General features: G+C 38.2%; 1 protein-coding gene across 1 annotated transcript; it reads right to left on the minus strand.

The window, feature by feature from the left end:
* Nucleotides 1-2,228: 2,228 nt before the first annotated feature.
* Nucleotides 2,229-6,442, minus strand: LOC141388170 (uncharacterized). The gene is made up of 4 exons (XM_073958202.1): nt 5,873-6,442; nt 3,346-4,744; nt 2,475-2,999; nt 2,229-2,314 (listed from the first exon to the last, which is right to left on the minus strand). Exons 1-4 carry the CDS (start codon nt 6,440-6,442, stop codon nt 2,229-2,231), a joined length of 2,580 nt encoding a protein of 859 aa, XP_073814303.1.
* Nucleotides 6,443-15,421: the final 8,979 nt, after the last annotated feature.

Here is a 15,421-nt window from a genome sequence, read left to right on the forward strand (position 1 = left end):
ATTTGAACAGCGCTTACCGAAGTAACAACAATATTGGTTGATGGTTTGGTAACAAGTGAAGTTTATTTTAACAAAAGAAAAAATGCAAAGCCACAGAGAGGACACAAACGGACATGTTGAGTGGAAGAGTAACACCTACACAAACAAAGCTTGTGGGTGCATTCAAAACTTAGAATAAATAATTAGGGTGACCAGGTCAGGAAAATTTCGCATTAACATCACCGGCCCCCTTGCAGTACAACTGCAATGAAAGAATGGAAAATTCCGTGTGCGTCCATGCTGTTTACAGAATAGGAATGAAAGTTAATAAAGTCAAATTAATAATATTGAAATGTTAAATTTAAGTATGGATTTGATGAGACATAGTAGGCTGATAAAGTTGCCATCAGCTCTGCTAGGACTCCGTACTCGCATCTTAAACTTCATGAGATGGATCTGAAAAGGTATGGTTTGTGCTTTGGAGGGAAAGAAAGACAATAGTGCATTCAGACTAATTCAGTTTTATTGGAATTCATGAATTGGAATATACGAATTGGGGATTAGAAATAACATCTAGGAAGATATCCCATAGATGGCCCAACCGGTTTACCTTTAGCTTCTCAACAAAGGTCCTCGATACGCGACTTACTGGCGACGCAGAGTCAAGCAGGCACCTGGCAACACATTTGGCGTCAATCCTCACGACTACAGTGGGCAGGAGAGCGGTACGATTCTGCTGGATCAACGACGTAAGGGATCCTTTCTTGGCGGGTGCTGGAGCAGACGACGGGGGACGACGGACGGCCCTGGACGTTGATGGCTGAGGCGACACGGAGCGAGACCGGGAACGTGACTTGGTAGAGGGTGCCTTCCGCGGTAGAATTTGGTCCCGAAGCTTTGGATCCACGTGGAGCAGTGTATGGTGGAATTTGTTGCAGTGACGACAGCCGAGGTCACTCAAGCACGAATCCCCGGAATGCTCTAGGGCCAAACAGTTCACACAGTATTTGTGCTCCCGAACAACCTTCATCCGCTCTGCCATGTCCATGTCCAGGAACCGGTAGCACCGTCGCAACGAGTGAGGACGCTGGCAGAGGCGGCACAGGCACGGTCTGTAAGGGGCTGGTTTGGAATTGTTGTGCTTGTTGTTGGACGAATGTTTGGGCATGATGGATCTACGGAAGGTACGGACGGAACAACATAGGATGGAATGGAAAAAGAAGGAAAAATATGAATTTAGTTAGCTGACAGGACAACCAGCTTTGTGACCGGACGCGTGATAACGCCTTTCTGTGTCACAATATCAGCAACTCGAACATGCCGATCTGAGCCCAGGTAGGTTTTGGAGACTCTACCAAGGCGCCAAGAATTCGGCGGAAGATTATCATCATAAATGGCGACCAGTGTGTTCTCTTCTATATCTTTCTCTGGAGTTTGCCACTTATGACGTTTTTGAAGCTCTCGGAGATACTCGGTTTTCCAACGAGCACAGAAACCTTGATGGATAGCTTTCAAACGTTGCCATCGATTGATCAGCGAAATTGGATTCTCCTCTATACTCGGATCAATAGGAGCTAAGATAGGAGTCCCGATCAAAAAATGGCCTGGCGTCAGAGCGGCGAAATCAGTCGGCTCACTGGAGATAGGAGATAGCGGACGAGAATTCAGACAAGCTTCAATTCTGGAAAGAAGTGTCAAGAACTCTTCAAAAGTGAACTTATGGGAGCCGGCGAATTTGCGGAAATGGGTTTTAAAACTCTTAACCCCGGCTTCCCAGAGGCCACCCCCCAGGTGGAATAAAATGCCAACTGAGATTTTGGACGGAGAAACTTTCGACCACTGCAGCCCGAGATGCACGGAGAAACTCTCTCGCGAGAACTTTGGAAGCCCCCACAAATGTCGTACCATTGTCAGAGTACAAATGAGCGGGGGATCCTCGCCGAGAGACGAATCTGTGGAATGCTGCCAAGAACGAGGATGTGGAAAGATCGGAAGTAGCCTCGAGATGAATTGCCTTGGTCGAAAAGCAAATGAAAACGCACACATATCCTTTCGTGATACGACATGTGCGACCGGAATAAGCTTTGATGTCAAAGGGACCTGCGAAGTCGAGGCCCGTGCGGAAGAAAGGACGTGAAATTTCGGTACGCTCAGGAGGGAGCGCAGCCATGATTTGCTTCTGACATCGCTTTTTGTACAGAATAAAAGGCCGACACTTGTTGATGGTGGTCTTAATAAGATTCTTGACTTTAGGGATCCAGTATTGGGATCTTATCTAAGAACCAGTTGGTTACCGCCATGGATAGTGATTTTATGGACAAAATCAACATATAGCCTGGAAAATTGACAATTGTACGGAAGGATAATGGGACGTTTCTCATCGTACAGGATGCATGGAGCGGAATCTAAACGACCACAGGAACGGATTAAACCATCGGAATCTAAGAACGGATTTAGACTTAGAATCGAACTGGCTGGAGAAATTGACTGCTTACAGGATAGAGCCTTATATTCATTTGGAAAGTGGACTTTCTGGTACCATTTTACCAGCAGACTTCGAGCAACAAGGATTTCAGAACTGGAAACCAAGTGTGACTCATGATTGAAATCGGAACGGAATCTCGGATGTGTCCGCCTGAAGAATCGATGGACGTAAGCAAACACCCTGAGGGCCCGGGGATACGACGAGAAATTCCCCAGAATGTCAGCGGGATCCTCGAAATAGGAAAAGTAGACTTTAAGGGGTTTGCGTTCCGCGTTTGTGTCTTGGATAGGAATATTGTTCGGCCATCGATCGGCGGAGTCACTAAGCCAAGTCGGTCCAAACCACCAGAGATCATTATGGACGATATCCGATGGTAGAAGACCACGACTTGCTAAGTCTGCCGGGTTGGAATCGGAAGGAACATGATGGAATTTGGAAGGATTAACCACCTGGACTATATTGGAAACTCTATTGGCTACAAATGTTAGCCAATGGCCTGGTGGTTTGGAAAGCCAGGAAAGAACTATTGTCGAGTCTGTCCAGCAGAATAAGGAATAATTAGGAATATCGAGAGTAGGAAGTAACGTGTCAATCATTTCTGAGTTCTAGGCGTGGAATAGATAATGTCTTAACTGGAGCAACTCTTGTTTTGGAATACACCAGGTGGGTGAATATGCAGGAACCTTGAGCTATTCGCACATATATGGCGGCTGCATATGCCCTTTCAGAGGCATCGCAAAAACCGTGAAATTGGACTTCAGCGGAAGGAGTGTAATGGAGCCATCTTGGAATTCGGACTCGATCAAGACTAGAGTAGTCGGATTGGAAAATCTTCCACTGCGACAGAGTGGTCGGATTTATAACGTCGTCCCACCCCGTACCATCGGACCATATTTTCTGCATTATAATTTTTGCCACAACGATGCATGGCGAAAGCCAGCCTGCAGGATCGAAAAGTTTGGAGATCTGGGAAAGAATCTCCCTCTTTGTATAGGAAGATGATGTTGGAAAAGGCGTTGTGACAAAGAAAAATGAATCTGAACGAGCGTTCCAACGAATTCCTAGCGTTTTTGCTGTGCTACTGTCGTCGAAATTCAGGAAATCTTCACACAACAAATGATCATTAGGAAGATCCGCTAGAATATCCATTGAATTCGCTGTCCATTTTCGAAGGGAGAAACCAGCTGATGATAGAGCGGATTTAAGCTCATTTTTGGAATTGATAGCTTCGGAAAGTGAATGTTCACCGGAGAGTACATCATCCACGTACATATCATTGCGGATAATGGAACTTGCCTTTGGATGGCTACTTTGGACATCATCAGCTAGTTGCAAAAGGGTGCGAATAGCTAAGTAGGGAGCACAATTGACACCGAAAGTGACAGTTTGTAGCTCGAAATCTTGGATGATTTCACCTGAGTGGTTGCGGAAGACAATTCTTTGGAACGGAGTATGATCAGAATGGACAAGAATCTGGCGGTACATTTTTTGGATGTCAGCATTGAACACGAAACGGAATAATCGCCATTTGAGAATGAGTGTGGTCAAGTCATTCTGCAACACTGGACCTGTATGCAAAATATCATTGAGACTTTGACCATTGGCTGAAGCAGCCGATGCGTTGAAAACCACACGAACTTTTGTGGTGGTTCTATCCGGCTTTACAACGGAATGATGCGGCATATAGTAGTGGCCTGGATTAGAATTGGAACTCGGAGTTTGAATTGGAACCATATGCTTCAGCTGAATGTACTCATCCAGAACCTGATCATACTCTAATTTAAAATTCGGATTTCGGAGAAGACGGCTCTCATTGCGGAGGAATTGAGAGACCGCACTTGGACGGGATTGTCCTAGGAAAATTTTATCTGGAAAACCTTCTTTGAAGGGAAGGCGAACGACATACCTGCCGTCTTTGTTTCTCGTGGTAGTCGAGACAAACAGTTCTTCGCAAGATTTGTCGGAATTGGAAGTGAACTTCTTTCTTGTACCGTTCTCCACCTCCCAGAAACGGCGTATTTCCTTGTCAAGGGAAATTTCGCAGAAGTTGGAGACTACGGTGGACGATGGAGAAGGGAGGGGAATGGGACCGGTAAGAACCCATCCGAAGATGGTCTCTTGTCCCATTAGGGATTCACACAAATTATGCATTACCCCGGATCGCATGATTTCAGGAATAAAATCACCTCCAACTAGCAGATCAATGGCGGAACTCTTGTGGAAATGAGGATCTGCTAGCTTGATGTTAGGAAGGCGAGAGAACAAGGACGTGGGCAGAGTCTGCTAAGGGAGATTTCCAGATAACTTCGGAACGACAAATGCCTGGACTTCAACTTGGACGGACTTCTCAAGTCTGGAACATAATAATATGGAACAAAGTTTTCGAACGGAAGCTGCAGTGGTATTGTTGAGACCGGAAATATGCACGTTCGTACGTTGGAAAGGAAGCTTCAATTTGTTGAAGAACTTCTCGGAAACAAAGGTTCCCTGTGAACCGGAATCGAGAAGCACTCGGGCTTGATATGAAACACCTAAGTGAATCACATCCACCAGAGCAGTCCCCAACAAAACTCCCCTTGAGCTCGTTGTGAAACACGATTGGATCACTCCGTTCCCAGAACTAGTGGACTGTACGGAATTTGGAGTAAACGGAACAGATCTAGCACTCAAGGCTGAGTTACTATTGGGGTTAGAAGGAAGATTGGAGGGACGACTATGTACAGAGTTGTCATGTAGCATAGTTTTGTGTCTTCGTTGGCACTCAAAACAGTTCTTTTTACTGGAACAATTACGGACATGATGTGTCTTAGAGAAACAATTAAGGCATAGCCCTTGTTTCTTCACCTCGGATGAGCGTTGTTTAATGTCCATTGCGACAAACTTTGGACATTTTCGAAGAATGTGCTCGGAATTGGTGCACAATGGACATTTTGGAGCAGAAACTTTAGTCTGGAATGAACTAAATTTTGAAGTTTTGGGATTGGAATGTGATTTCCTTTTATTGTCCTCCGACTTTGAATTGCTTCGCATCTCGGAAACGGACTCAAGGGTACGATACCGATTTGTGAGAAAGGAATCAAGGTCTTCCCACTTTGGAAGGGCTGTTTTGTCAGTGAGACCTTGTTCCCACAAAGTTAGAGTTGAGTCTGGAAGACGATTGGAGCAAAGGAATACGAATATCGGATCCCAACTCTTGATATCGATATCGTACAAGGAAAGCGCAGATATACAGGAATTGATATCACGCTGCATTGACTTTAAGGCAGAAGCTGATTCGACTTTAATAAAAGGAATACTGAAAAGAACCTTGAGTTGACCATTCACAAGAATTCTTTTGTTCTCGAATCTAGCGCACAAGTTCTGCCAGGCTAATTGGAAACCTTGGTTAGTCAATGGGGATCTTTGGACTATATCTCGAGCTTCTCCTCTAGTCTTCTGGGTCAAATGGAATAAACGCTCGACTGGACTGAGCCCGGAGTTCTTAATGTACACAGCCGTGAACATGTCTCGGAATGTAGGCCATGACATATAATTGCCGTCAAAGACTTCAGTGTCGCATGGAGGAAGGCGGAAGGAATGACCGCAACTGTGACGATCTTCTGCAACGGGACTATTGGAGGGCAAAGATGGAGAAACGGAAGATTCTTTTGGATTATGATGTGCTTGGAAGTCTTCCAAAAATTCGGACAATTTAGCTAGGCAAGTACAATACGTCACGTAAGTGCTCTTGTACTTAGCCTGGAAGGTGTCCATTTCGGACGCTACCTCTTCGTCGTCATTTTCTTCTTCACCCTCTTCATTAGCCCTTTCGGCCATAAATTGTTCGAATGAGGACTTTGCACGTTCCCACAAGGCCTTAAATTCGGAAATATGAATTTTAAGCAACTGGGCGGAGGTTAATGGAATAGTGCCATCAGCGACTCCAGCATTGAATGAGACCAGCTGGTCAGCATTGCGGATGAATGAGTCCAACGACATTCTGGATTGGAAATAATGGAAAAATCGGAAGGAAATTTAACTCTTACTTAAGAAAGCGTCGATTTAATTAGGAAAATCGCTTTACTTTATCTGTCTACAGTGAAATTTCCTCGTTGGAATAGGAAAATTCTCCAAAAGAGGCAGATAAAATTCCCCAAAAGTTAGAAAAATTTAAGGAAAATATGGAAAAATCGTAATTTTTGAAATATTTCTCTGCAGGAACGGCGACCCCTAGCGGCGATATACAATACTACACTTGGGAACAGTACCACAATTTGATTACTTTGGAAGAGTACTCCGAAAATTATGGTAAAACTTCAAAAAGATCGGGAAAATAGGTAAAAATTCGCAATTTTCCAAGTAATTTCTTCAATGGAGAGCGACCTCTAGTGGTGGTATGCAACACTACGTACTCGAGACAATAACTGGGTTGGCGATAAGGACGGACTGCTTCAAGAATTAGAAAAAATCCCGAAAAAGTTGGAGAAAACTTGAAAAAATATGGTTTTTGATGTAATTTATTCCTTGTAGGGCGACACCTAGTGGCTGAAAATGACACTACTGGTGACGGCGGTTGATGGAATTGGCCAACAGCTCCAACGGATGGAAGATAATGGCAAAAACGGGAAAATTGGAGAAAATCCGAGAAAAAGTAGAATATCTCTGCTCTTTTCGTATATCTACAGCGCCCTCTAGCGGCAAAATGGAGAACTATTTGTCGGCAGGAATGAAGTAGTTGGATACCTCACCTCTATATATGCAATATATATAAAAATATTTATATGTCACATACACGTTGTAAAGCGACCTTATAAACGGGCTTGCTGTAGGGTACACTTTGAGTAAAGAGCACAACGAAGAGAACAACAATGGATAAATCGGATAAATCAGTCACTGTTGAGTGGAAACCACCAACAGACACTATGTTGGCTGAGCGGACAAATAACTCGACAGCGACCAACGAGAAATAAGTGCATGTGTGTTTATATGTAGATCAGCAGTTATGTTGTGGAAGAGATTTTTCAGCAGTGGAGATTTCTGCAACAACAACAATAACTGGAGAATAAAGCGGTGGGGAATAATAATAAACACACAAACCAATGGGAATAAATGGGAATAATTTCTCGGCAAGAAAATAATAGAGATATGAAGAGAATCACACTGTCGCGAATGGGAAAATAAAAATAATTTTGTAATTTCAAACAAATTAATGAAATTGGAAAATAAATTGCAAATATTTGGAATAATGGATCAAAGGAAAAATATCAATTAAATTATTTTAATTAACTTATTCACTTTAGAGTATGGAAATATCGGAAAATAAATTTACTTTTATTAGCACAAAGAGCAAGTGAAACTAATTAAGCAAATGTAGAACACTGTGCGTTATAGGAACGAAAAAAGGAAAAAATCACTTTGCCGACGGCAAAACGCACTTTGAATTTAGCACTTTGGAATTGGAATGCACTATTTTATGGATGATAAAAGCACAAACTTACCTTGTTTTTGATGAAAAATGGATGAAATGAGATGAGGATGGATGAGGAAAATCGCACAGCAATAAAATCCGGCTCGATTAGGACCAATGAAAATGCCAATAATGGGAATTTCTGTGGAGGAAGAATTGCTGGATTTACTGCTGTTTCGGATAGCAAAATATTTCATGAATATCGAAATATTTTCCTCTCGATTGCAGTTTTGGCAGGATAGGAAGAAAAGGAAATAAAACAAGCGTATAAGTCGTTTTGAAAGAACAGTATTGGTTCTTTATTTATTCAAATTTTGGGAATTTGAACAGCGCTTACCGAAGTAACAACAATATTGGTTGATGGTTTGGTAACAAGTGAAGTTTATTTTAACAAAAGAAAAAATGCAAAGCCACAGAGAGGACACAAACGGACATGTTGAGTGGAAGAGTAACACCTACACAAACAAAGCTTGTGGGTGCATTCAAAACTTAGAATAAATAATTAGGGTGACCAGGTCAGGAAAATTTCGCATTAACAGACAAAGAACTTACACATTTTTTGCTGGAAAATTTGTTCCGTAAAAATTTGGATATGTTTGGACAGCTAACTTGTAATCAGTTGTTAAATGTAAACAACTCAAAATGACAAAGAAAACTACACAATTTATTTTTTTTTTAGAATCGCTTTAAATAAATAAAATGCAATTATAATTAATGTTTTTATGTTATTTGGTTAAAAAATCGACAGAAAATAAGGAATGTTAATACTTTTTCGGAAACAGCTGATTTTCTTGCAAGTTTTGCAAATGTTGTTAGCAATTTTTTTGCTTGAGAGAGTAAAATTCATTGAGAATAGTTACTGATGTTTACTAAGTAATTATTTCTGGAAAAGTTATCATACATACCCAATACCGAGTTAAGTGTTACGTATGTGTTATTATGAAAATTATGAGTTAAATATTTCTTAGATTTGGTATCCCTTTGAGTGATGAATTGTTGACTATCTTCAATTGGAAAATCTTCATGTAGATACTTTATAAAAAATAAAAAAAATTAGTTATATCTTCATATAAAAACCCACCACTTCACCCCCAATTAATTAAAAACACACATGGATTAAAACCAACCCGGTATAGAAACCACCTGGTTTAAAAACCCCGTGAGATAAAATCTGTTTATTATAAAATGGATGGATTCACCATTCAAAATGTTGTAGATTTTTTGCATCAAAAAAGAAATTGATTATGTGTTCCTGAAGAGAGCTTAGAAAGTGGGTAAGTACTAAACAAAAATCGTGTTCTTACATTTACACAGCCCCCGCGTGTTAAAAAATGCTGTCAACGATTTTCTAGAATTTGTTTTCCACTGTTTAATAATGCAGTATGTGGCAAAACCATGGAGAACGTTGATAAAAGAATTACATGGGAGCCACATATATCTATAATTTTCTAAATCCATTTTGCACGAGAATTTGTCAAAATTTTTTAGGGTTTCAAATCGAAAGATTGGATGCTATCTACAATGCATAAATATTGAAAATTTGTTTTTTACTTCAATTAACCAAATGCAACATGAAGAATTTTAAATTATATTGATGTTTATGGAGAAATAAGGCGTTATGTGAATAGTTTCATTGATACATTAATGTCTTCAACATACCTTGATGTAATTAAAAGGTTATTGTTATGGTGAAAGACGAAAATAGTAAAAAAATTATGAAAGATATGTGCGACTGTGTGTTTAAGGAAATTATAACCACCGATTTAAATATTAAATTTAGATCTCACACACAAGAAGGTTATACTAATAAGTTGCAAGTTTTAGTTTTAAAATCCTTTGTGGCCAACGTTGCTTGTGAACAATTTTGGATGTTTGTGGAAGTATATTTCCCACACCGGTTAATATTTATATATTCTAAGTGGGTGTTGGTTGGTTGTCATCAGAAGAATAAATCTGAAAAGATTCGTCAAAAAGAAGCGCTGGATTGGCTATGTTAGGCTTGTTTAATTATAGAATTAAAGGCAAATTTGAAAAAATCATACAGAGATGCTGATGAAATAACATTAAAAATAAATTTACAATTTACACATCCAATTAGTAATTGTAATTTTGGTGGTATTCAATGAGCAAAATGTGTAATAGAGGTATACATGCTTATATAAATATTGTACTTATACTGCTATTTGAAAATTTGACTTTAATTTAGAGGAAACTAGCACTTTTTGGTACAATCTGAAGTAACATATTATGGATTCGTATGTTATCAAACGGCTATCTGTTCAAACGTTGTTGATGATAATTAGTGTATCAGATGAAGGGTAATGTATGCGTTATAGAGGCCGAAAAAATATAATATTTTTGCAGGCGTTTTGAGTATACATATGTACTGCAACTATGAATATTCCATATTATATAGACAAATTATATACTATTTTAACAAGAACGCTGATAAGAAATGCCCCAAATGTGGCGCAATCGTCAACGTCAAACATATTCTTCAGTCATGTAGATCATTATCTCAACAACACCAAGCCTTTTTACAAAACAATGGATTTAACTTGCTGTTAATTTAAATAATCTCATCTTCAATTTTATTAAAAGAAATAATTTTATTATATAAGTAAATAAACTTTACCCTAATCATTTATAACAATGTATAAGCTGATGGCCTTTGTAGCTAATGCTTTTACCACTTTTGTAATTATCCTGATACTAGCAAAATGCCCGCTACTTCGTATGCGGAAAGGATATAAAAAAACAAATAAACAATATATAATATGGAAATGACAAACACTGAAAATTTGGTCGCACTAATACCAATTTTAATCAATATTTATTTTTATCTTAGTACTGTACGTACCCCTTAAGTTCGTTTTTAAAAAAGATCAGCCGTATCTCACCCTTACACATTAACAGCGAGATCAACGTTGCACACCAATACACACCCTAACTCCAAAAAATAAAAATTCCAGCACTGTCCCTACACCCAAAAACAAATTGAGTACCATTAAGTAATTTTCGTATACTTATGGTACGTATTTCGACGACATATCTCAGCCATACACGGACATTAATACAAAATAATTACAGTAAATTCCATAATAATTACAGTAATTCCAAATCTCAAGATTCCAGCTGTATCCGTTCGTCCAATTCCAAATTGTACCAAACTTAGTATCAAGTCGAACTCTTCGTACCCATAAGAAAGATTTTCCAAAACTACCTCAATCCTTCACTTTAGTAGTAATCTTACTTCCAAATTTCAGGATTCAAACTCTATCCGTTAAACCAAATTAAAATTGTACTAAATTTAGAACAATTTAGAATTTTCGTACCAATTTTCAAAACTTCCTCAACGCAACAGGGCTACAATAATCATACTTTCAAATTGCAGGATTCCACCGCTATCCGTTCACCTACATACAAATTGTACTAAATTTAGTACCATTTAGTGCTTTTCGTAACCATAAGTTTGCTTTTTCAAAACAACCTGAATCCTACTCTTCGACTGTAATCGTAATTCCAAATTTCAGGATTCCAGCTCTATTAATTCACCCGAATCCAAATTGTATCAAATTTAGTACCATTTCTTTCCCAAACAAAAATTTCAGGATTCCAGCTCTACCCGTTCACCCAAATCCACATTGTACCATATTTAGTACCATTTAGTACTTCTCGTACGCACACGTACGACTTTTCAAAATTTCCTCAATACTACACTCCTACAGTAATCTTAATTCCTAATTCCAACACTATCCGTTTACTAAAATTCAAATTGTACCGAATTTAGTGCTTTCTGTACCCATAAGTACGAATTTCCAAAACTACCTCAATTCTACTGTCCGACAGTAATCTTAGTTCCAAATTTCAGAATTCCAGCTTTATCCGTTCATCCAAATCCAAATTGTACCAAATTTAGTACCATTTAGTACTTTTCGTACCCAAAGGTACGAATTTCTAAAACTATCTCAATCCTACACCCCTACAGTAATCTTAATTCAAAACTTTAGGATTCCAGCTCTATCCGTTCACCCAAATCCAAATTGTAATAAATTTAGTACCATTTAGTACTTTTCGTACACATAAATACGAATTTCCAAAATTTCCCCAATCCTATGATCCAACAGTAATCTCAATTTCAAATTTCAGGATTCCAGCTCTGTCCGTTCACTCGAATCCCTATTGTACCAAATTTAGTACTTTTCGAACACATAAGTACGAATTTCCAAAACCACCCTCATATCTCAGTCCTACACTTCACAGTAATCTTAATTCCAAATTTCAGGTTTCCAGCTACATACATACGTTCACCCAAATCCAAATTGTACTAAATTTAGTACCATTTAGTACTTTTCGTACCCATAAGTACGAATTTTCAAAACTACCTCAATTCTACACCCCACCAGTAATCTCAATTCCAAATTTCGAAATTCCAACTATATCCGTTTACCCAAATCCCCATTGTCCCAAATTTAGTACCATTTAGTACTTTTCATTCACATAAGTAAGAATTTCCAAAACTTCCCCAGTCCTTCCCCTAAATTTAGCACCATTTAGTACTTTTCGTACCCATAAGTACGAATTTTCAAAACTACCTCAATCCTACACCCCACCAGTAATCTCAATTCCAAATTTCGAGATTCCAGCTATTATCCGTTCACCCAAATCCCCATTGTATCAAATTTAGTACCATTTAGTACTTCTCATACACATAAGTACGAATTTCCAAAAGTTCTTCAATCCTACATTCCAACAGTAATCTCAATTCCAAATATCAGGATTCCAGCTCTATCCGTTCACCCAAATCCCTATTGTACCAAATTTAGTACTATTTAGTACTTTTCGTACACATAAGCACGAATTTCCAAAACTACCCTCATATCTCAATCCTAGACTACAACAGTAACCTTAATTCCAAATTTCAGGTTTCCAGCTCTTTACGTTCACCCAAATCTAAATTGTACTAAATTTAGCACTTTTCGTACACATGATTGGTAATTTTCCAAACCATTTCCTTTTAGAAGCACCACTTCCCAACCTTGATTTCCATACCAAATTCCTATACTCCTGGGGCCTATTATTGATTTCATTAATTATTTAGCGATTTCATCAAATTACAGATTTTGAAATTGAAAATTGAATAGTTATGACTGTACATCTCCATATACGATAAAATTCTTAATTGCAAATAAATCGTGGTAATATGCACAATTCTATTGCACTTTCATTGATTTGCAAACATTTAGTTATTACCAAAAAGTCAGGTCCATACAGTTTTTAGTTGTTGTTATTTCTGGCCGATTTCTGAATTTATTCCCCTAATGTTGTCTTCAACAGCAACTCATTTGTTCATTTGCGTAATTGATGTTTATACACCATTATCACCAACTGCGACATCTGTTGCAATGGAAGATAACAAATGTCTTGTCTTTCTATTATTTAGTGGTTTACGATAAAATAAGTGCGCCTAGAAGTAAACTACAAAATTTGAAATTATGTGTGATCTCTTACGATATCAAGAAGTTATGGCATTGTTAATTTTACACATGTCTTGCAGAGGGCCAACTAAGTGAATAAGTACGTAATAGTAATGAAAAATAAGAATTTTTGTTGTTGTTATTTTTTGTGGTCCCAGGACGAATTTTCTTAAACCCGGCCTTATCTCGCACATTTGCATCACCAGTGACCCACTGGTAAAATTTCACGCTCCTAGCCGTTTGGCTGGGCGTTGATGATGAGTCAGTCAGTCAGTCAATCACTTATCACCAAGCTCATTTATATATATAGACTAGCAAAATGCCCGCTACTTCGTATGCGGAAAGGATATAAAAAAAAAAACAAATAAACAATATATAATATGGAAATGACAAACACTGAAAATTTGGTCGCACTAATACCAATTTTAATCAATATTTATTTTTATCTTAGTACTGTACGTACCCCTTAAGTTCGTTTTTAAAAAAGATCAGCCGTATCTCACCCTTACACATTAACAGCGAGATCAACGTTGCACACCAATACACACCCTAACTCCAAAAAATAAAAATTCCAGCACTGTCCCTACACCCAAAAACAAATTGAGTACCATTAAGTAATTTTCGTATACTTATGGTACGTATTTCGACGACATATCTCAGCCACACACGGACATTAATACAAAATAATTACAGTAAATTCCATAATAATTACAGTAATTCCGAATCTCAAGATTCCAGCTGTATCCGTTCGTCCAATTCCAAATTGTACCAAACTTAGTATCAAGTCGAACTCTTCGTACCCATAAGAAAGATTTTCCAAAACTACCTCAATCCTTCACTTTAGTAGTAATCTTACTTCCAAATTTCAGGATTCAAACTCTATCCGTTAAACCAAATTAAAATTGTACTAAATTTAGAACAATTTAGAATTTTCGTACCAATTTTCAAAACTTCCTCAACGCAACAGGGCTACAATAATCATACTTTCAAATTGCAGGATTCCACCGCTATCCGTTCACCTACATACAAATTGTACTAAATTTAGTACCATTTAGTGCTTTTCGTAACCATAAGTTTGCTCTTTCAAAACAACCTGAATCCTACTCTTCGACTGTAATCGTAATACCAAATTTCAGGATTCCAGCTCTATTAATTCACCCGAATCCAAATTGTATCAAATTTAGTACCATTTCTTTCCAAAACTTCCACAATATTAAACTCCACCAGTAATCTCAGTTCCAAATTTAGAGATTCCAGCGCTATCCGTTCACCCAAATCCCCATTATACAAAATTTAGTTCCATTTAGTACTTTCCGTACACATAAGTACTAATTTCCAAAACCACCTTCATATCTCAATCCTACACTTCAACAGTAATATTAATTCCAAATTTCAGGTTTCCAGCTCTATCCGTTCATTCAATTCCAAATTGTACTAAATTTAGCACCATTTAGTACTTTTCGTACCCATAAGTACGAATTTTCAAAACTACCTCAATCCTATACCCCACCAGTAATCTCAATTCCAAATTTCGAGATTCCAGCTATTATCCGTTCACCCAAATCCCCATTGTATCAAATTTAGTACCATTTAGTACTTTTCATACACATAAGTACGAATTTCCAAAAGTTCTTCAATCCTACACTCCAACAGTAATCTCAATTCCAAATATCAGGATTCCAGCTCTATCCGTTCACCCAAATCCCTATTGTACCAAATTTAGTACTATTTAGTACTTTTCGTACACATAAGCACGAATTTCCAAAACTACCCTCATATCTCAATCCTACACTACAACAGTAACCTTAATTCCAAATTTCAGGTTTCCAGCTCTTTATGTTCACCCAAATCTAAATTGTACTAAATTTAGTACTTTTCGTACACATGATTGGTAATTTTCCAAACCATTTCCTTTTAGAAGCACCACTTCCCAACCTTGATTTCCATACCAAATTCCTATATTCCTATATTCCTGGGGCCTATTATTGATTTCATTAATTATTTAGCGATTTCATCAAATTACAGATTTTGAAA

Source organism: Musca autumnalis, unplaced genomic scaffold (assembly GCF_047663935.1).
Source record: "Musca autumnalis isolate F117 unplaced genomic scaffold, ASM4766393v1 scaffold_67, whole genome shotgun sequence".
In the NCBI taxonomy this organism is placed as follows: Eukaryota; Metazoa; Arthropoda; class Insecta; order Diptera; family Muscidae; genus Musca; species Musca autumnalis.